The sequence below is a fragment of the Macaca mulatta genome, chromosome X, assembly GCF_049350105.2.
Source record: "Macaca mulatta isolate MMU2019108-1 chromosome X, T2T-MMU8v2.0, whole genome shotgun sequence".
Classification (NCBI taxonomy): domain Eukaryota; kingdom Metazoa; phylum Chordata; class Mammalia; order Primates; family Cercopithecidae; genus Macaca; species Macaca mulatta.
The window spans coordinates 129,797,480-129,820,041 of record NC_133426.1 but is presented as its reverse complement, the minus strand read 5'-3'; the positions used below and the strand labels follow the sequence as shown (position 1 = coordinate 129,820,041).

The window sequence follows — 22,562 nt, the reverse complement described above, 5'->3', positions numbered from 1 at the left end:
AAAGCAGGACTTTGTGTTGTCTGAGTCCCAGGAACATTCATCAAAAGAACAGATCCCCAAAAAAGGCCATTCCTAGTTTGAAGTACTTCTGAAATCACAAAAGAGAACAGGAAGAATCTGCTCCCCTTAGGCACTTGCCTTTTATTCCCCTCAGCCTGGCATTTCCATATTTTTTTCTGGATTGTTTCTTTATAAGGAGATTTTTCAAAAAATGTGGAATTTATCTATGTTTTGGAGGGTGCTCTCCTAATCAAGAATGGCATTAAATCTGTGCTCAGTTGTACTTCATTTGATGTAGACCTGACTCCAAAAGGATAATTCCCCATGATGAACCTTAAAAAGACCTATTACAGATGGAAAAAGACAAAGGAATAGCAAAAAACTGGTGGAAGAAGGCTCAAGGACAGCTTGAGGCAGAATCTGTAGCTCCCTTTCCTTCTATTGGTAGGAGACTTAGCAACTCTTCTCCTTTCTTGAATGTTTGGTAAGAAACCAAGCAGCAGAACTCATGTCAGCTCAGAGCCAGCCTTGGAGAAGCCCTTGCCCTCTATCACCACTATCCCCACAGGCAGTCGTTGGCCGCATGTAAGTTTTCTTTTGAAAAGTGTCTGTTCATGTCCTTTGCCCACTTTTTTATGGGGTTGTTTTTTGTACACCAAACCCCTGTAATATGCAATTTACTTAGGTTACAAACCTGCATATGTACCCCTGAACGTAAAATAAATGTAAAAAAATGCTGTTGTGATAATTGATGATTTCAGAGCATAGGACCTGCTTGTCATAATTAGTGTGGAGCAATCATGTTATGGCAGTCCCAGGAGAGCTCAATATATATTTTGGATGCTAGTTAGTTATATGCTCCTCCCTGTAACTAACTAACATCCAAAAATATCCATTGAGCTCTCCTGGGATTGCCATAGCAAGAAGGTAAAGGGAGTGGTCACTTTCAAGGCAACTTAAAGACTGAGGAGGCCCACACTGATGAAAAACTGAAAAAGGTAAGTCTTCAAATGGAATTCCTTTCCTAGTCTTTGCTCTTATGAAAGTCAGCTGGAGGCTGAGAGAGAGAGTGGTAAGAATTATGGATGGGGCTAGGTAGTAGGTGAAATTCTGACTCAATAATGAAGTGCCTCTCTTGGGGTGTCCTGAATCACTCCAGTGGCCAGTTGTCTTCAAGCCATTGCTTGCACTGGTAATAGCAGTAGGCAAGTTATTTTCAGAAACCTAGGTAGGTAAGTGCGTGGTAGTGGTATGAGGGTGCTCCAATTGACAGACAAAATCAAGCAAATGGAAAGAGCACAGAGTAAGAGTTTGTTAGTGCTTTTGCTTGCATCTTGACTACTTAAAGTATTTTAATCAAGCAGCCTAAGTGTGGCTGTGTGGGCTCAGTAAACACACTGAATTAGGTTTGAATTTTCCACTCACCAGTTGCAAACATGGAACAACTGCATTATTGGAGAGGATTTTACTTGAGGGGATTTATAATCCTTTTCATAGGTGGGTTGTCAAAGTTGTAAATGTTATAAAACTTAAAAACCAACAAACTCATATGTGTAGGGCTGATGCACTTAAGAATCTGACAGATTTTAGCCAGAGATGATGCTGACTTTAAACGTAATTTAAAAAATTCTTTGAGATTGCAAGCTTGTTATATCTTTAAGAATTTTCATCTGATTATCTGATACAAAACTTGTAACCCACCTTGAGACTACGAATGAGCAGGAGCTTGTCAGATACCATTTTAAAGCACTTTCTGAAAGCAAGGAAGGGGATAGGAGAGAGGGAGTAGACAATGTATTGATGTGTAATCATAATGTACTATATGTTATGTTATCCAAGAGAAGAAGCAGACATGACCTGACCCTTTGTCCCTGTATCAGCCACAAGGCTCTAGCTGCCTTTGGCAGACATTTCCTTTGGAAAGTTGGTATGTGTTGAAAACAGGAGTGGGGCAGAATCAAGCTAGACAATAGGAATATAATTGCTGTGTGCTGGGGGACAAGACTTAAACTGATTTATTGGCAGTACTCTATGGGACATTTACTGTCTGCAATTGATAAGATCTGGAGAAAAGAATGAGGCTTATTTAAATCTGTGCAACATCAAACAGTGTCACAACAGAATATCCTAATTTCTTTATCCAGAACAGGTATCCCAGACTGGATCTATTGATTAGGGCTCCTTGTTCTTGGGGTGTTAAGAGAGTTAAAGATAATATGAAGATAAAAAAGTGTCCCTGAAGCTGGATGAAGGCCTTGTGAGACTACGTTTAGCTGGAAATATTTTCCCCACTTTTTCTGCTTAGAACGGCATACTTCATGTGTCCTTAATGCTCCTTCCTGGAGTTCACATGCATCATTTGAAGGAGGGGGCACTTTTATCAAATCATCGGCCCTTCTGCCAAAGCCCAGTATAATCACCTGAAGAATATCTGGCATCTGTTACTGGACCCTTGCTTCTCTGACTTTTAGCTGGAAGGACAAATCGACTCTCTGCCTTTCTTAATGGAAAATGAATCCAGCTTAGGATAGTGACAACCTAAGAGATAATTTCTTCTAGGCAGAGAAATGTCAGCGCAAATAGTATCTGTAAAGTTGCCATGTGTCCTGGGAGCGTGAAGGAGTCTGGGGACACCCAGGGAATATGACCTATAATCAACCATCCCTGCAACCCCATTACTACCCCCAGGCTCTCTGCTATCTTCTAAGTCAGAAGAAGCAATTTAAGCAGCAGCTTGTCAAGCCTTTCCCAAAGCAACCCCCCTCTTCTTTATCCTTAGTTGTAAGTGCTAGGAACATAAGGAACATGGCAGTTGCCCACTGGGAGGTGTTCTGTTAATTGGAGCCTCAATTTCCTTTTAGCCTTTCTCCTGACTCTCTTTTTCTCTTAGATCCTATCTCCTCTACAAGGGCAGAACCCCCAGCTGTCTATATTGGGTTTTCAAATATTTCAAGTGATAACTAGAAATGTGGATTACATTATCCTGGAGGCCATAAATAAGCAGGATGAGTATCTTGGATGAAAAAAAAAAAAGCAAAATGAGTATCTTAGATGGAAAAGTTTATAATACAACTAGATTGTAAGCCCCTTAGAGCCAGGTGGGGATGCTATGTCCGATTGATACAACACCAATATTCCCATAATCCGACAAGTTTAGTGAACTGAGCCAGTGTGACCCAGTGGACAGAGCACTAGACCATGAGTCACAAAACCTGTGTTGCCAAGTTGTGGGATTTTGTGACTTTGTCCAATCCTGCTGCCACTCCTGTACCTGTGTCCTCTATCAGGCTTTGGTTTCCTGATTACCTGAGGGGCAGTTCTGATGTCTTGTCTTGGCTGGTCCCCATATGCATTTGTAAAAATGAATGGTAAGGTAGAATTCAGGATGCTTAAGAGCCCTGCTAGCAAAAAAAATGCTGTTTTAAAGTGCCCTCAAAACATATGGTATTTAGAAGCCATAAAAACTTGTGGTCTGTAAGTCATTTGATCTGGGACTGTTACCATGTAGTGGTGTTACAGACATCCAACTCAAAATCAAAACTGCTAAAAGCAGGTGGACAGTTTCAAGTCCATAATGTTCTGAAGGGCTTACATAATGGGGCACATTGTGTCCTACTGAGGTTTGTTTCAAAAATAGCCTTCTTAGAGATACAAGGTGCCCCAACATCAACCTGATTTGAATTTCTTTAGGAAAAACCTATTTATAAATCATCTGAAAACAGGCTGATTGGCTTCTTTATTCTTTAACAAATTTAATTCATTTTGATTCTTTCTTGAGACTTTATGACTGACACTGAAATCTCCCTTGCAGAGCTTTCTTCATCTCTGATTTTTTTCATTCTTTCCACTCTGCTCTGTTTTACATACTAAAAGCATAAGAGAAATACCCTTAAGATAAAGCAGTGCCTATCTGTGTAGGTTTCATGTTCACTGCAAGAAATATTTCCCTGTTCTCCATCTTTTTACTCATTAAGAACTTAGAGAAACCATTAGGGGTTTTCAGTTCTTCTTTTTTAAAGCAACTTGCAAACCACAAGAGGCCAGGCCTGCCAGAAATGAAAGCCTGTGTTTTCATTTTTCTCCATTTCTGTCATTGATAGAGAAATTGAAAACTTCCCAATGCCAAAAGACTAAAACTTCTAAATGAAGATGAAGACACATTTAGCTCATGAGATCATCCTCTTTAACAGAGAGCTTTTACTCCAAGCATGATAAGAACGTCTATTTTTCATAGCCACAGGTTTTAGAGGAAAATGGAATTTGGCTTTCCAACCCGTCTTCTCCGATGGGTTGGTTTGCTGTAGTTCTCTGGAATCACCTCCTGTTACAAGCCCAGAAAGCATCAGAAAGTTGTTTTAGGCAGGGGAAGGAGGAGGACATTTCTGTAAGAGCCTCCCTGGCTATTGCTTTTGTCTTTAGTAGAAAGAACTAAAAGAAAAAGATGGGAAGGTTCCTATAGGAACACTTTTCCTATTCAGAAGTGGAGAGAAGGCATCTAAGTTGCTAAACAAATAAGGGACTCTAATACTCAAGCTCCCTCACTCACAAATAGACAAACTGGAATGAGGAAGAGATATGTGGAGATTAAATGAGTGCAGTACAGGGAACATGCCGGAGGAGAAACCAAATCCAGTGAGAAAATTAGTCTTTGTCTGAACAATGTCAATAAATCTGCCTTGCTCTATGTCACTGTGTGTAATGTCTTCCTCAATGCCAGGAGAGCAGTGATCTACTTACAGAGAGTGACAGGTGAAATATGGTCATTCAGTTGTGATGGGGTGGTAGAGTTCATGGTATAGCTCACATCAGATAACCTGGGCTAGTAGAAACTTACACCTTAGCCCGGGTGCGGTGACTCACACCTGTAATCCCGACACTTTTGGAGGCTGAGGCAGGTGGATCACTTGAGGTCAGGAGTTTGAGACCAGCTTGGCCAACCCCATCTCTACTAAAAAATATTTTTAATATTAGATGGGCATGGTGGCAGGTGCCTGTAGTCCCAGCTACTCAGGAACTTGAGGCAGGAGAATCACTTGAACCCTGGATGCAGAGATTGCAGTGAGCCAAGATCATGCCACTGCACTCTAGCTTGGGTGACAGAGCAATACTCCATCTCAAAAATAAATAAATAATAAATGAAATAAAAAGACACTTATGCCTTAAATTTCTTGCCATGCTGCTGTGGCCAACCACTCTTCTCTCCAGAATGACTAAGGCACCATAAGCCTTTCTAATAAATTTCAGCTATCTTTCAGAATGGGATGGGCCTGAAACCACACTTTGGCTGTTGGACAGAGTGTAATGGTTAAAAAGCATGGACTTCAGAGTCAAAGACCTGGGTTAAAGTTATTGTGTCACTGTTACAGTTGGAATATTTGTGTCCCCACGTCCCTCCACCCCCACCAATTCATATGTTGAAATCCTAAACCCTAAGGTGATGGTATTAGGAAGTGGGGCTTTGGGAGGTGATTAGGTCATGGGAGTGAAGCCCTTCTAAATGAAACTTACAGTATCCTTATAAAAGAGGCCCAAGAGGGACCCCTTACCCTTTCCATCATGTGAGAACACAGGAAGAGGTACCATCTATGAGCCTGAAAGTGGCCCTCACCAGACAATGAATCTCCCTTGATCTTGGACTTCCCAGTCTCCAGGACTGTGAAAAATAAATTCCTGTTGTAAGTGACCCAGTTTATGATGTTTTATTATAGCAGTCCAAACAAACTAAGATAGTCACTGTAAACTGTTTGGTCTTTGGCATGTGACTTCACCTCTCTAGGCTTCAATTTTCTCACATGTGGAAAGTGTTTAATAATGGCACATTCCAGAGGCATGTTGTGAGGATTAAATTACATAAAGTGTATAAAGCACTTAGCACAGTATCTGGCAGCCAGTAAATATGCAACAAATGGTAGCTAATAATAGTAGTAGTAGTAGTAGTAGTAATAGTGGTGGTAATGGTAGTAGTAGTAATAGTAATAATAATGATATTATAAGATTATATCCCACCATGTACTCAATTTAATGAATATTGGCTTAGGTATTACTGTATGCCAGACGTTGATTCATTAAAGCAAAAAGTGAGCATTTACTATGTATCAGGTACTGTGCTAAGAGCAAGAGTGAGCTGTAAGCAAGACAAGACCTCTTGGAGCCTAAGTGTTGGGGAGATGAGGAACAGGAAAGAGAAGAAAACCTTATCAATGACTTGTAAAAGATTAGAACTGTGTCAAGATGGTTCAGAGATTCTCAGAGTCCTCAGAAATCATGACTGGGTGCTCTGCCGCTTGTTCAGCCCTCTTTGCACTGGCATTGGAAATTCTTCTCTTTCTTACTGCTGGATTCACTTGAATCTCATCTGCCACTTAGCCCTGCCCCAGTTCCCAGGACCAATCTTGACCCAAGACAGGAGATAATGGCTCCAGGCCCATAGATGGGGGCTGAGGTTCAAGTTGCCTTGCTGTTTGTCTGACTAGAGGATGGTGCTCTAGTTTTTATATCTGGGGTCCAGCCTCATTTTTGTTACCTTTCTGTGCCCTTATTTTTAGAAATGAGCTTCTGACTTTGTGGTTCCTCCCAAAGGTCTGTTCCAAGAACTGATTTAGCAACCCCAGTACTCTCGTATGATTGGAGAGCTACACCTTATTCTTGCTGGTTTCCATCCCAAGCACTAGAGTCCTTCTCCAGAACCTCAGTCCAATAAATATAAACCTGGTTGTTTGCTTCTTGCCAGCTAGGACTTCTCAGTATCTCCACCTCCTAGATTCCTCTGTCTTCCCCTTACTTAGTGTAGATATTGTCTAGACAGAAAGTTATTATTACAGGTAATCTTTGTTTGCTAGAACTAAACCTTTGCCACCACCCCCTGCACTTGGATTAGTTCTCTAGTGACTGGTTTACTGAATGGGCAGTTTTTCTGTCCAGTTCTGCTTATTTCCCTGTGCCTCATTAAGCTGCCCAAGATATAACATTCACAATCAGAGGCCAAAACCATTTAATACTAAGTGACCCAGGAGCTCTGAAGATACCACTGTACCTTTCTTAAAAGCCCTAATTGCCCATATTAATTATTTTGCACTTGACTATAGATAAGCCCCTGGCAGAACCATTCTGTTCATTTTTCATTCATTAATTCAGCAAGTATTTATTGAACGTCTATGTTTCAGACTGTGTGATATTGAAATGAATCCGCTACATCTTCTGTCCTCGAGGAGTTCATAGTCTAGTAGAACAGTGGAACTTGTAAATGGATCATTACAATACAGGCTTAGAAGTCCTATATGAATATGGAAAGGGAGGAAGCAAAAAGCAGGGGTACCTAACCCAGACCGCAGGCAAGTAGATGCGAATAGAGAAGGTTTTCTGAAACAAGTATCACTGCTGTGTTTCAGAGGACTAGTAGGTGGTATTAGCTGCTGAAGAGACGCAAAAGTACTTCCAGGCTTATACTAAGTGAGAGCTCAGCACCTTCAGGGAACAACACTTACTTTTCTATAGCTGGAACATTGGGTGTGAGGGGGAAAGAGTACAGGAGGAAGCTAGAGAGGTAGGCGGGTGCTAGATTATAAAGTGCCTTATTTGCCATGTGAAGAAATTTGAATTTTATCCTGATTTTTAAAGTGGGAAATTACAGTAATGTGGAGATCTAATTTGCCAGGGTAAGAAAAGATGCAGGGTAACAAGTTAAATGACTGATAGATGTTAAGAACCCTAATTAAGGTGATGGTGGTGGGGGTGAAGAGTGTGTCTAGATTTGAGAGACTTAAAAGTAGAATTCATAGGACATGGTGACTGATTAGATAAGAGGGGAACAATGAGGAAAGATGATGAGGTTGCTTAGGCAAAGTTGCTTAGGCAACTATGTGGGTGGTAATTCTGCTGCCTGAGCTAGAGAACACAGAAGGAACAGATTTTAAATAGAGGGCAGGCTGTGCTTAATGTTGCCAAATAAAATCCCCCAATTCTATTTTCCTTTTGGTAACATAATCCTGTTGTCCAAAGGATACCACTGACAACCTACCTTTACAGAGTGCAACTGTAGAAGAATATATTTTTCTTGTAGACTATATGTAAACTATACAATTGGATAAATACTGCACTTGAAAATTAAATACTCTCTCTTCTTCGTTAATTGGAAAGCACAGAGTAAATGAAAACAGAATTAGAAAAAACTCACCCCATAGACAAGTTCCCCAACCATGCCGTTCCATATTTTAGTCTCTGGATCCCTTGCACCATATTTCCCATCACCAACGATGGACAATTTGTATTTGATCCTTACATGTTTGGCTATTTCATAGGCTAGGTCTACACAATAGCCTTCATATCGTTCATTTCCTTCCAGTTGCTCATGGTTCTTCTTGTACATTACATATGGTGATTCCTTTGGGACCAGAAGCAAGATAAAAGGATTACAACTATACATTTTTCTAAGAGAAGATAAATGTAATAATTTTTCCCCTCTGTAACTATTGAGGTTTGGTATGTGAAAAAGGTCTTTAAATTGTTACTCAGTAAATAGAAGAGCCTTGAGTATTCATTCGGTCATATTCTTTTTTTTTTTTGGTGGTGGGGAGGAAGTGCTTAACTGATAATTTAAGGAAGCAGAGAAGGATTTCAGTTCTTTTTGAGAGCTTGAAAGACGGCCCAGTTTTCACCTATCAAGTCTTTGATTTCATCAAATTTTGCAGAGTTAGTTACATGATGCTGAAGTGCCTTTGATTTCTCAAGATTTATTATGTAGGAATCACAGGTAGTTGAGGCAAAGCCCTGGGAAAGCACTGTGATCCTTGTGAGGTCAGGGTCCGTGGCATTTACATTTTTATATCTCCAGGACCTAGTATAGTACTTAAGACAAAGGGAGTATTTGATACGTATGCTTAGACGAAAGGCAAACTTCAGCCTAATTCAGAAAATCATACTTTCACACCTAGTGATATATTTATTTTTAACCCAGGTTTGTACTTCATTCAGTAAAACAAAACCAGCTTTTAGAAAAGTGTTTTAAAACTAAATGAGAATACTATCTCACATTTTAAGTGCTTTGAGTTTTGCAGAAAACTTCTTCATGTAGTGAATTGTGCCTTGAAATGGGCTTATGATATGGGTAGGTGATGAGTATTATACCCCTTTCATAAATGAAGAAAAAACAACCTGAGGCTCAGAGAAGTTGTGACTTGCACAGTTTTACAGGTTAGTGGTAGACCTAATTTTAGAATCCTAATGTACTCTCTCCTCCACACAATGCTGCTTCCCCCACAATGAAGAATTAGGTTTCAAGTCCAGATGAAGCATCAGTCCTATGGGGGCGGGCATGGAGGCGGGGAGAAAGAGGAAAATGATAATCTAAAACTGTTCTAAATTCCTATTCTTTTTCTTTCTTTCTTTTTGTTAAATGACATTCTGTTCATCATCATGGTAAGATACTTTGAGAGTTTCCTGAGCTTCCCTGTTGGAAGTTTTTACTGTTTGAACTTGAGGTCTTTTCTACTGATGGAAAAATACTTTTCAGAAAACAGAAGTCTTGCTGGACAGAAAACCCACCTACCTACTGTTCACACTTACCAAAATGGTAGTCACTACTATGGTCCGATTCTCTGAGGATGCACTGTCATTGCTGATTTGCTGATCTGAGAAAGGCACAAACCTTTCATACTCATTCCAGTAGCCGGCCTAGAAACAGAAGACATTTGACCTGGATGCCTATTTTTCCCTCAAAAAAGTACTGCATGAAATTCAAGTGCTGTTGTGGAACAAAACTTTCTTGAGCTCTACAAGGATTGACATCCTGTCTCCCCGTGTCTTGTCATTCCCATCAGGACCCCCAACACTGACACACACACAGATGTGCTATTCCTTCATCCTGGAGGTTCCCATATTCCACTCACCCTTACTGATATTTTGTAAAATAATAACACTTATTTTCTTGCATCCAAATGCTGTCCTTTTTCAAGAGCCCTTTTCTTTAAATGTCTGTTTTGGTTACTTACTTTTCGAGAGCCACTGACTTTCATTTCATACACATCAATGGTATAATTTGTCCTACGTCCGTAAGTGTCAAATTGGATGTTTCCAGTCATTCCTTGTACTTGCACCTGGTAGAAAGAGAAAATTTAAAATTTAAAAATAACGTGGCATTATTGCCTTCTAAGTCTCTGGGATGAGGTCTACTGATAGATCTTGGAATCTTGAAGAATTATTATTGCAAGTCATTGAGTTCTATCCACCAGATCAAGTCTATACAGATCTTCATTTCCTCCACAGTATTTTCTTGGTATGCCTTTTAGTTTTGAAGCATTGAGTAGGTGTAAGATGCTGTTACTTACATAATACAATGAGGGCTCTACTGCCACTTTTTCAAGGACCTGAAATTTCCACTAGTCCCTTTCGGAGAATACTCTGCAGGCTATCCCCTTAACTAGGGTAATATATTCTAAACTGAGTTCCTTGGGGACCATGGCTGTGTCTTATCTTAATATTTCCCATATCTGAACATAATCTGGTTTCAGTAGCATGGGCACTGTTGCACTTGGACTCATATCATAGCTTCAATTATTAACTGAATGACCTTCGGCATGTTCTTAATGCTTTTTTACCCCAGTGTCTTAATCTGTAAGATTGAAAATCCTAGTAGTACCTATCTTTCAGAGTTATTGAGAGGATTAGAGAAGATATATATGTGTGTGTATATATATCTATATCTATCTATCTATCTATCTATTAAGCATCAGAATACATGCTAGCTATATTAATTATTATTAACCAAATAGATTTAGTTCTGTTTCTTGAGAGAGTTACACATTTACCAGCTACTACGGTGACAGGGATGAGCTTTCCCTCTTATTTGACCTACACTCAGCTACAGACAGGTAACAGACAAGAGAGCTAAGCCATGGAGGGGTAATTCAAAGACTGATAAAATTTATTAAGCCTAAGGGGTCAGGAGTATGGAGCACTAGACAAGAAAGATAGAAGAACTGGAAGCCAGAACACTTGTTTGGGATGCCAAATGCTGATTTCATGTATGGCACAATTTTTCCTAGGCCTGAGCTCAGTATTATGAATTAATAAAAGGCCATCTCTTCTAGGTAGAGAGATTCTTTACCTAGTTTACAGTGCAGGGACACTGGATGAAATACCCTTTACAAATATAAGTCATTATTGTTAACCACTTACATTACTCATCTGGCAAGTAAAGGTCAAATACTTTGCTTCAAAGAGAAAGAATATATCTCATTTTCCTAGTATGAAAGAATGGAATTGTTTTTCATCACTTATAGAAAATGACAAACTGTCAAACAAGTCAGAGGTGGCAGTGGGTTTGTGTTGCAGAAAGAAAAATGTTGTCAAATATTAGGGAACATTTTTTTAAAGGGAAAGGGGCTTATTCACCACCAGTAGGAGACTGTGGAATTCCTATGGAAAGGAAAATGCTCCAATGTGATGAACTGAAAACAAGATGATTGTCCAATGGTTCCAACAAAGCTAAGCACTGTTGTTAGCTTAGGCTTGCAGAGAAGGTGGCATCACACTTCTAGTTAGAGAAAGGACCTTTGTTGAGATAGAAATTACTTATCCAGCGGGATGAGACTGATATATAATATGAGCACGAAGGGCTCTTTATACTCTATTTTGAGCATTGAATTCTGATAGAAGAGTTAGGCAGGGACAAGGGCAATAGGAACTTATTAAGGAAAGCCTTCATTGTGAAAATAGCTAGGGCTTTAAGTCTCATTAAGAGTCATCTATTTCTAAACCCAACCCATCTGAATATGATATATGAACTGGAGAATAGTCAATGCATAGTCCAATAAATTCCAGACCCCATGATTTGAACGTTTGGTGACCAGAAGTAGAATTGGACTACCACTCAGAGAGAAATCTATTTTTAAGGACGTGGTCCAGTATTGAATGTTAGTGACAGTTTCCCAGCATTCCATCTGGGATAGATTCTTTAATTCATAGCATCCTGTGCAAGACTTAGACATAATATTTTTATAATTATGTATTTCTGGCTTTCCTACTGGATTAGGAGCATCTCGAGATGAGAGACATTTTTTCTGCCTCTGTTCTCAGCAACTAATATTGTGCCTGGGATAGAGCAGATCCTTAATAAATGTTGATTGAACAAGTCTCAATGACTTAGAATCTGTGACAGATATGTCAGTAGACTGTGCTGAGGCTGATCTTTGCATTATTTGCAGATTGTGAGGAGAATGATTACCCAATTTGCAAGTGGCTTTAATATATTTTAAAGCATTTGTTTACATATTAACAATTTAAATGTGAGCACTACTCATCTTATTTCATGCTTGCATACTAATATGGAGCCTGATACATAGTCATGGGTGCTCAATAAATATTTACTGAATGAATGTTGTGCTTATTTTTTCATTAAAACAGGCCCCTTAGGAGCCTCTGCCAGGCAATGATTTTGTTTGCCAGATTTCTTTTGAAGGAAGAGAATAATTTATTGAGAAACAACTATGTGCTAGTCACAATGAAGGATGCTTTACATTATGCAATCTCAATTTTAATTAACTGAAATAAAATGGGATTTCTTTTAATGTAGTAAAACATTTAGTACTTCAGACTAGCCTCCCTTGCAGTCCCTGTGAGTAGAGCAGTTTTACTGAGGCACTGTCTACTTTTGGAAAAGATTGATGCCTTCCAGCCTCTCTGGAGCAATAGAGATTGGCCTGTGGAAAGAGGTAATGTATCGTTTTGGTTGAGTATCTGGTCATTAGGGCCTGGGGAGGAAGGTTACCTGGTTTCCAACTTGAGCTTTGTCAGTGAGTTAGACATGCAGAAACTTTTCTGGGTGGTAGTATGATCAATCTATTTTTTGTCCTAGCCCAATTGGTATCTTATCCTTCATTAGCCAGTTTTCTATTTGGGAAGGTAGTTATTTGTGTCATAAATAGGGAGTCAATTGGAGATGCTGGCTCCTGCCCCCTGAGGTTTTGTTGATGAAAACTCCTTTTGATTCACTCTGAGGGAGTTTTATATTTCACTCATCATTATGTTTCACCTGACAATACAAATCTTGTAACTGCTATGAAGGTTGAATTTAATTAACTGCTCTTCAAAATTGTACAGTGCTACCTCCATAAAACTACACTTAGGGCATTTGTTAAAGAACTGACATAATGACATAAAAATCTGCATGATGGGAGAATGAGTCATATCTCTTTCTTGGAGAGAGACACAAGGGCTACTAACCCCTTTTGATTGAATGCTTCCAACTTGGCAAATTTCAGGCATCAATAACAGAGCCAGCTACACAAAATGATGTATGCTATGAGGCCATTACAAGTTCTTCCTTGCTGGATTACACACAGAATTATCTTATCTTTGCCCATCTCTTTGTTGATTTGGATGTCCCAAACATCAGGATCATTAAATAAGTAGAAATAAGAGATTCTTGTACTCTTGAAAGCTCATTTTAATACATGCAGGCACATGTGGCATAAAGCAAAATATTCAGAACAGAGCTCTTGCTTGGAAAACTGCAATGAATGGGTGATGCTACTTCTGGTATAAATAATGAAATCTGTTCAAAGGACATTGCTTGAAGCCTTAAATGATCTCCTACCCAGCAAATACTAAAAACAAGTGACCTATTTGACTGTCTATCCATTGATTCCTTTTATTTTTCTTTAGGCTTTTTCTTTGCAGCATTGGGCAAAAGCTTCTTAAGTAGGCCTAGAAATGTATCATGTTCCTGCATTTCATCCTGTAGAATAGCATGAGTGTTCTTTTTGACAACAGAAATACCATCACACTGGCTAAGTTCCATAGCCTGTCTAGGCTAATCATTTGTCTGATGAGCCAGAAGATGCTGTCCTTTGTAATGTCTATCTTGAAGTTAGGAGCATCTTCTAAAATATCCTAATCTCCCTAAGGAATGTCATATGTTTGAAAGATTTGAATTTTTTGAAGCTATTTACATATTTAATCCATAACTTTTGAGAGTACTAAGTTTCATTTACTAGCCACAGTATAGAGCATAACCAAAAATTCATTTGCCCTAAATTTATCTCTTTTTTTTCAAGCTTCAAGAAATGACCTCCAATTTTTAGATTTCTAGATTTGGATGATTTATAGAAATGGCTATACTTATCCTCTTAGCATACTCTGAGATTCTACATAATCTGGTCCTATTCCTTTTAGTATGTCTTCTCTCAAGATTTAGGTCTCATCGTTTTAATGTCTTTATAAGTTTCTTCCACCCCAATAACCCATTGTGGTCTTTACCATTTTCAGAGCTCTCTCAATATCAATTCCTTGACTCCAGGGCACAGCAGGATTTGCTAAGCAGTCTCCAGCACTTCCTCTCCGGGACACATCCACTCGCTGCCTCCTCAGGTAGCGGAAAGCTTCTGCTATGACCAGTATTGCGTCATGTGTCAATGCAGATGTATACTGAAATGGATGCATGAAAAACAGGATATCATGATAAATGATACCCTCAAAATTTGCCTTGTTTCTTATAATTTTCATTCATTTCTACCTATTGTTCTATGCAGTCACCCCCCCCCCCCAATTATTTAAGAGATCTCTCTGGGCAAGCCTGAATTTGATTCATTCTACAATGATACGTCTTACCTCATGTGTGCATGTGTTACGATTATTACAATCAGATGGCTCAAGGCAATCTCTCTCTTGCTCTCAATACTGTTTCTTTTTTATACTGAGTGAGTGACTACCAAAAGGCTGGGTCCTTTATAGCGGAAGAAATATGTATGAAGTTAAAGGATGGCATGTATAGACTGGAGAGGAAACAGCATATCCTAAAGCAAGACTGGGTTACTGCTGTTTGTAATAGAAAATTGAGATCCGGTGTTTACTTAGGGGAAAATGGAAATAGCTAAGTTAGACAGCTTGAAATTAATTTGGAGGAGAACATTAATCACTTCTGTCTGGCCCATGTTTCTGGCAAGCCAGGACTTCTGGCCAGCAATAAATCAGTTTTTGTTTCCTGGGGGGTAGCAAAAACCAAAGCTGTTTTTCAATTGTAGAAAATTTCAATTATTATTGAGTTTTAAATCTGATAATGTTGACAATTCATAGGCAATACTTCATGATGCCACCTCCTGCAGGCAAGAACACTTTCTATTCCTTGGATATAGTGATATGCTCTACTAGGGATGAGGTCAGTCACTTAATACAAGGGATTTGATTATCCGCAATTTGAAATGGTGGATGCTTTTTCATTAAATGAATTAACATAAGAAACTATGGTTAGAATAAGCTGGCCCCTGTTTTGCAGGAGTGACAAATACTGGTAGAATATAGAATGTTGTTGACTTTTTAAAAATGTAGCAAAATGTCCCAGGGGGAGTTCTCTCTCTTTAGTACAGTATGTCCAAATACAATTGGGAGTGAGTAGATTATTGCCTCTACAACTATCAATTAGCTTTTCTGACTTTTCTCACGTTACTTCTCTTTTAGAAGCAAATCATCAAGTGTGACTGTAACAGGGGGAATATGTTCTTTCATGAAGAAAAATCTTTGTGTCTGTACATCTTTGCAATACATGAAGCCAACATGGTGATGATTTTCTTTTCAGTTGACTGCATAAATTGTCAGCATATCTTAATGTAGTCCTTTCCAAACCATGCCAAAAGAGCTATTTAGTTTTTGCTTTATTCAGTTTCTACTTATCAATGTGTGAGAATACCCCCACAAGCCCTAAAAGAAAATGTTTATAGAGTAAATTATCAGGATTTTTAATCTGTAGACAATTTTATCTCCTAATCAAAAATATTGTACATCAATTTTTAAAGTGGGCTTTTGGTTTGATTGATATTGTGCAAGGTTCTATAATGACAAATACTAAGCAAAAGTAATGTGAAAGTTGTAACATCTATTTAAATATTCAATTTTTAAAAAGTTATTTAAAGGTTTTTACTTATAAGTATGAACATTTCTTCTCAGTGGGTTCTAGAACTTTACATTATATACACCAAGTATTATCAATGAAGAGTCCAGAGCTGAGATTGGCTTCCTTCTCTTTTGTATGGCTCTACAACTTCAGCACAGGCATAAACTACTCTTCAGTACCCTTTTCATACTTCCTACCCTCACTCATTTTCTCATGCCTAACACAGTGTCTGGCACATTGTAGGTGCCAGACTACTAACCCACTAAAATATTGAATAAATGAATTTCTCTCTTCTACCTATTACCTGGTAAATCTAAAGATCATAAAGCAGTGTGGGTAGGCAGTTTTATGAAAAATCTAAATTTGAATAAGCTCACCTAAATGTAATGCAATGTGCATTTTAACCATGACTTTATGCTTTTGATATTTTTATCTTGATTTCTATGAAAATGGGCAACTTAGGTAATCTAATTATTTTCAGAAATACTTTAGCAAGCAGGAAAACATTTCCATTCAATATACATATAGGTAACATACACTCTATTGTAGCCTAATTCACTTGGGATTATTTTCCAGTAAATATCAGTTTAATACATTAAAAAAATTTTGATTACAAAGGATTCATCATAGGGATTGTGACCATATTTACTGAAGCAAATTAGAACACTTGATCAGACCCTAAAACAGAATGTTTTAAAACAAGACTATCTTGGAAAAATCTGGCAGGCATAATCACTACAACCACAGGATACCACTTAACTAGTAAGTGGCTCAACTGAACGAAAAAAGTATGTTTAACCCATAACTTTTCTAGAACACACCAATTGCATAAAGTAAGGTTTCACTTGAATTATGTTCTGATGTAACCCATTTAAGGTGGAGCTGCATAGATGGTACAGAATGTATCTCTATATCTTTTTTCTGGTCTGTGTTGCCTAGTGTTCTCTATTATTATTATTATTATTATTATTTATTTTTTTTTTTTGAGATGGAGTCTTGCTCTGTCACCCAGGCTGGAGTGCAGTGGCATGATCTTGGCTCACTGCAACCTCTGCTGCATGGGTTCAAGCCATTCTTCTGCCTCCGCCACCCAAGCGTCTGGGATTACAGGTGCATGCTACAATGCCCACCCTGTTATCCCCTATTCTATTCTTGCCTGGGAGGAAGGATGTGAGGATGAGTATCTTAAAACAATGAGGAAGATGTTTTCCCCTTTTCCTTTTTTAGGAAAAGGTCTTGACTCTGTTTTGATCCCCCATTTTGTACCACAGCTATGGTACATACTTTCACTATATCAGGAAGGAAGAATTTAAAGTCAGTTTCATATTTGAATCAATACACTGAGGGAATGAGTTACTTAAAAAATATATTTGAAGGGTCCTTTGTGTAACATGAATAACTTTCCCCTAATTTATCTGTTTAATTCCTGGTTTTTAAATAATAGAATTTCTAGCCATAGGGGAATGCATATGAAAAATGTGCATTTTTAACCATGACTTTCTGCTTTTAATATTCTTATCTTGATTTTGTGAAAATGAGCAACCTAAGTAATTTAATTATTTTCTAAGATACTTTAGCAGGCAGGAAAACATTTCCATTCAATATACATATAGGCAATGTACACTCTTTATTAGAGACTAATTCACTTGGGTGTACTGAGATTCATGGAACTTATTAAAACAAAGCAATCACATAAATAATGTAAAATCTAATTTGCTGTTTCAGACTATCAATCTTCCTTACCTATTCCCACTGCCCCCACCCTTCGCCTGGCTCAGGTTCTTGTAATATTATAAATTGTTATGAGCATATTACAAATAAAATTCATTAAAAATTAAGTTAACTTATTTCCAAGCATTGGATTTTAAAAGATCTCATTCTCAACAGCTTCTTTATTCAGGGGTTTAGTTTTTAAACGCAATAGCATCACCTGCAGTTGTTTTGTGGCATCTTTGAATCACTTCTGAGGAAAATCATTTGATCATAAGATGACTGTTAGTGTATAAAGACCATACGGAGATACATTGAAAAGCTGGCCTTAGGTTTTTACACGCCATGGAACATTACCTTTAGTGGTGCATTCTTGGCTTCAGGGAATTCCCTTTCATCCAGCCTCACCCAGCGCTGTATGAACTGCTGAACCATAGGGTTTTCATTGTTGACAATCTGGAAACCTGTAATGTTGGCTCCCCCATGCATGACTCTTTCCAGTAAAATATCAGTAAAACCCTGGAAAGACATTGAAAGGATCATGATTGTGGGAGGTTGTGTATTCTTACTCACCATATCTGTTAGAGTGCTAAAGATAATGTGATCATTTATTAGCAATCAAGACAGCCTTGAATATGAAATTAATTGTTAGGACACCATGTCCCTGAAACTGCAGGCATAATGGAGAAAATATGCATTCTTTCATTTTAGTTCCTGTGTCTTTATGTAATGTGGCTGCCACATGGACAAACATAGGTGCCAGCTTTAAACAAATATTTTGATTTGTTTTATTTACCTGTATTTTTAGTCTTTCTTCATTGAGTAAAAATACAATGCTTTATGTAATTGGAAAATGTTGAAAAAGTTTGACCCTAGTGGGTGTTATAGCAAACTTTTCTTCAGCCTAACGTGATAAACACAGTGGATTGCTTCAGATTCAGATTGCTTCAGATTCTAGTGATGAGTACTTTGGAAATTTGTGATTTACAGAAATGCCAATGAGTGAAACTGACAGCTTGGTTGGATATGATGGTACAAATCCCAGAGTATGTCTCACATGTATCCATAAATGAATCACTTTTTTTTTTGAGATAGAGTCTCGCTGTGTCGCCCAGGCTGGAGTGCAGTGGTGAGATCTCAGCTCACTGCAACCTCCGCACCACCCCCAGGGTTCAAGCGATTCTCATGCCTCAGCCTCCCAAGTAGCTGGGATTACAGGTGCATGCCACCATGCCCACCCAATTTTTGTATTTTTGGTAGAGACGAGGTTTCACCATGTTGTCCAGACTGGTCTCAAACTCCTGACCTCAAGTGATCTGCCCGCCTCGGCCTCCCAAAGTGCTGGGATTACAGGTATGAGCCACTGCACCAGGGCAATAAATGAATCTTAACAACTACTACATAGCATCCACCATTTTCTTCTAATTTGCTCTGGCTACCATCTGGTGCCTCTGCCACCTAAGCCTTGTGCAGGAGTATCTCCATGTGAGCTCTGCCAGCTCCATTGGGCATTATTATCTTCTGGGACAAGTAGCAGCCCAGGAATTGCTGCTACTTTTGCTGGATAACTATATCCTGCTAATTACTATTAATGTGTTAGGGTTTTCAATGAACTGAAGCCATCATTTGTATTCATAAACAGATGGGTAGAATTCTTCCTCCCTTCTTTACAACCCTCCAAAATTTTAATATAAAAATGATCAAACATACAGAAAAATTGAAAGAATTATACAGTGAATACCCACATAGTCACAGTCAGATTCTACAATTATTTTTTCTACTCATCTATCAAACTATTTCATTTTGGGGTTCATTTCAAAGTAAGTTGGAGACATTAGTATACTTCACCCTAAAAGATTTCAGCACGCAGGTCATTAACTAAAATTCAGTGTTTGTTTACAGTTCTTTTTGTTTCTTCATTTTTTGAAGGTAAATTTTACATCAATGAAATGTACTTGATGAGTTTTGATAAATGCATACACCTTTATTACCCAAGTCCGTATCAATTCTTTAATGTTTCCTCTCTTTTTTTTATAGTCTAAAAAAGGTTTTATTGAAGTGTAATAGTTGTATAGAGAAGTGCACATATCTTTATGTGTATAGCTTGGTGAATTTATTCACAAAGTAAACATAAACAATATATATAGAGTCAGCACCTCCATCCATGTTTCTCTTAATTTTACATTTGTTTACTATGGGTAACAAGACAGTCTTAGAAAACATTTTAGTGAAACAGCTTTTTCAGTTATTACTTACAGCCCCTTCCTCTTCCTTTCATAAGTGGGATATGAGTCAATGGAGGCCGGATCAAAGAGTCAAATAGTTTACATCACTGAGAATCACTCCTTCATTCTGATAACCATAAAGCATTTTAAAATTTAACATTAATTCATCATGATGAGTTTTCTCCTAAAGGCTTTCTTCATGAGAGAAAATAAGACACAGTGTTTCTCCCATTTTATTCCCCCTATAATAAATTCAGCAGAGAGCCTCACTTGTGTAGAAAGTCTAGCAGAGGCTACCACTGGGGCTTAAGCCTAACTGTTACCCAAGTCTCCATTCTCACTCCTTAAACTTAAATTCAAATAAAATGCTGAGGATAAAACTCTAATGAAAGGGCCTTCAAGATGGCTGAATAGAGGCATCCAGAACTCACCTCCTGTACAAAGAAGAAATAAAATAGTGAGTAGATAATCACACTTTGAGTATATTTCCTAAGAGAGAATGCTGGAATTCAATAGAGAAGTGACAGGAAACATCTGACTTAAGGAATGAGAAAGAAGTAAGGCAGCCTGCTTGGCTGGGATCATCTGGAAGCCTGGAGAGGTGCCCCAGTGTGGGTAAAGGATAAGTGAGAGACCCCTAGCAGTCCATATTCCCAATGTGGACTCCTGCAATCTTAGCCCTGGGAGAGCCCTCAACCCACATGGGCTTTGAAGGAGTTGCCTAGAGATTGTAAAATGGCATTTCTCTAGAGAGGCAGCTTGGGTGGGTCCTACATACCCCAGAGTCCCAAGCAGCCACAGTAGGGTGCCATTTTGAGAGCCCAGCCCCCACCAGACTACATCCTGACCAGAGGCCCAACAGCCCCTACATTTCCACATCCTTGGGACCCCATCAATGGGGTCGAATACCTTGAATGCAGGGCTGGGCCTTGTTGGCTGCTGCTGCCAGAGCGAAACACGAGTCATTGGCAGTGACCCTGTCACTTCCAGTAGCAGTGCTGCTACATATTTAAAAGAGCTCTGAGGAAAGGCTCCCCTGCTTATATCAGGGCCAAAGCACATGCTCCTAAGCTACTTGTTTATGGCTGCTACCACTGAAAGCAACCATGCCTTCTCCAGCAGTAGGGCTGCAGCACAGCCACTTCAGCCCCAACCTGAGCATTCTACTGGGGACCTAGGGATCACCTCAGCCCTGCCTACCACAGCCAGCACCCACATGCACCACCAGATGGCCTGGCTCCACTCCCCTAAATTCAGTGCCTGAGTACACTGTCCAGGGGCCTGGAAATTGCTCTGCCCCATTCACCACCACTGGACCTTAGCAGTCCTCCTGGGAACCTGAGGATAGGCTGATTTAGCCTGTCACTACCACCGTGGCTGGGACTCACCTACACGTGCTACCTACAGGCCTCAAGAATGGCTGGCCTAGCCTATTGCAACCACCATCATCACCAGGACAAACCATTTGGGAGTCAGAGGATTGTGTTGCCTCTGCTACAACCATTGCCCATGCCATGCCCACTTCCTAGGGCTCCAAGGACCCACCCATCCATATGGCCCACCACTGCCACTGCTGGCATCTGAGCAAGCTGCCTGGAGGCCCAAGAATCAGTCTAACTGGACCCACGAACACTGGTGCCCATGTACACTTCCCTGAGGCCCATGGACAGGTATGCTTGACCTGTTGCTGCTACCACTGGTGCCCAAGAACTGACCCATCTGATGTCTCCAACTCCAGCAAAACTTCACCACAGCCTCCACCAACAACTGCACCCTATACTACCAAGGAAATCACGGATACTATTGATGCTGTTTACAGCCAGATACATCATCATGGAGACTATATTACTGCACATACTGAGAATCAAAACCAAAGTGTCTTACCCAACCAACACCATAGATAAATCTTCAGGAAAAAGTCCTCCCCTACAAAAGCAAATTTAATATGTTGAAAGAAGTAACTGTTACACTAAATGTGCAGATATCAACGCAAGGACACAAAAAATATGAAAAAGTTAAAAAAATACAATGCCTCCAAAGGAACATAATACTTCTCCAGCAATAGATCCCAATCAAAAAGAAATGTATGAAATCCCAGAAAAAATTCAAAATAATGATACTAAAGAAGTTCAGTGAGATACAAGAGAGCACAGAAATCAGAACAGCAATACAAATGAAAAACAATGCAGAATATGAGTAAGAAATTTACCAAAGAGATACCTAAAATAAAAAGAAAAACATACAGAAATTCTAAAGCTGAATAATTCATTGCATGAAATATAAAATACATTTGAAAGATTCAACACTAGACTAGATCAAGCAGAAGAAAGAATTTTAGAAGTTGAAGACAGTCATTGAAATAACCCAGTCAGACAAAAATGAAAAAAGATTAAAAAAGGTTAAACAAAGCCTATGACATACAGGACACCATAAAATGATCCAAAAATGTGAATTTTTAGTGTCCCAGAAAGTGAAGAGAAAATGAAAGTGATTAAAAAAACCTATTTAATAAAATAATAGTTGAAAACTTTCCAGATGTAGCAAAAGATTTAGACATACAAATACAGGAAGCTCAGAGATCCCAAAACCTTTAAAAAGGTCTTCTCCATGGCACACTGCAGTCAAACTGTCAAAAATCAAAGATAATTCTAAAAATAGCAAGAGAAAAGCATCTAGTCACTTACTCTGATGGGAGTTCACATTGGACTGACAGTGAATTTCTCAGCAGAAATGTTACAGGCCAG

At 38.9% G+C, this 22,562-nt stretch overlaps 1 protein-coding gene across 2 annotated transcripts in view; it reads right to left on the bottom strand.

Annotated features, from left to right (window-relative positions):
- GRIA3 (glutamate ionotropic receptor AMPA type subunit 3) overlaps nucleotides 1-22,562 on the bottom strand; it is a 319,023-nt gene that overhangs the window by 79,949 nt on the left and 216,512 nt on the right. For both annotated transcript variants that reach the window (XM_015128131.3, XM_015128129.3), the window contains exons 6-10: nucleotides 17,951-18,112; nucleotides 14,254-14,421; nucleotides 9,987-10,091; nucleotides 9,562-9,669; nucleotides 8,174-8,380 (exon numbers count right to left, since the gene is read on the bottom strand). In XM_015128131.3, the coding sequence (XP_014983617.1) occupies nucleotides 8,174-8,380; nucleotides 9,562-9,669; nucleotides 9,987-10,091; nucleotides 14,254-14,421; nucleotides 17,951-18,112 (750 nt within the window). The remainder of the gene's footprint in view (nucleotides 1-8,173; nucleotides 8,381-9,561; nucleotides 9,670-9,986; nucleotides 10,092-14,253; nucleotides 14,422-17,950; nucleotides 18,113-22,562) is intronic.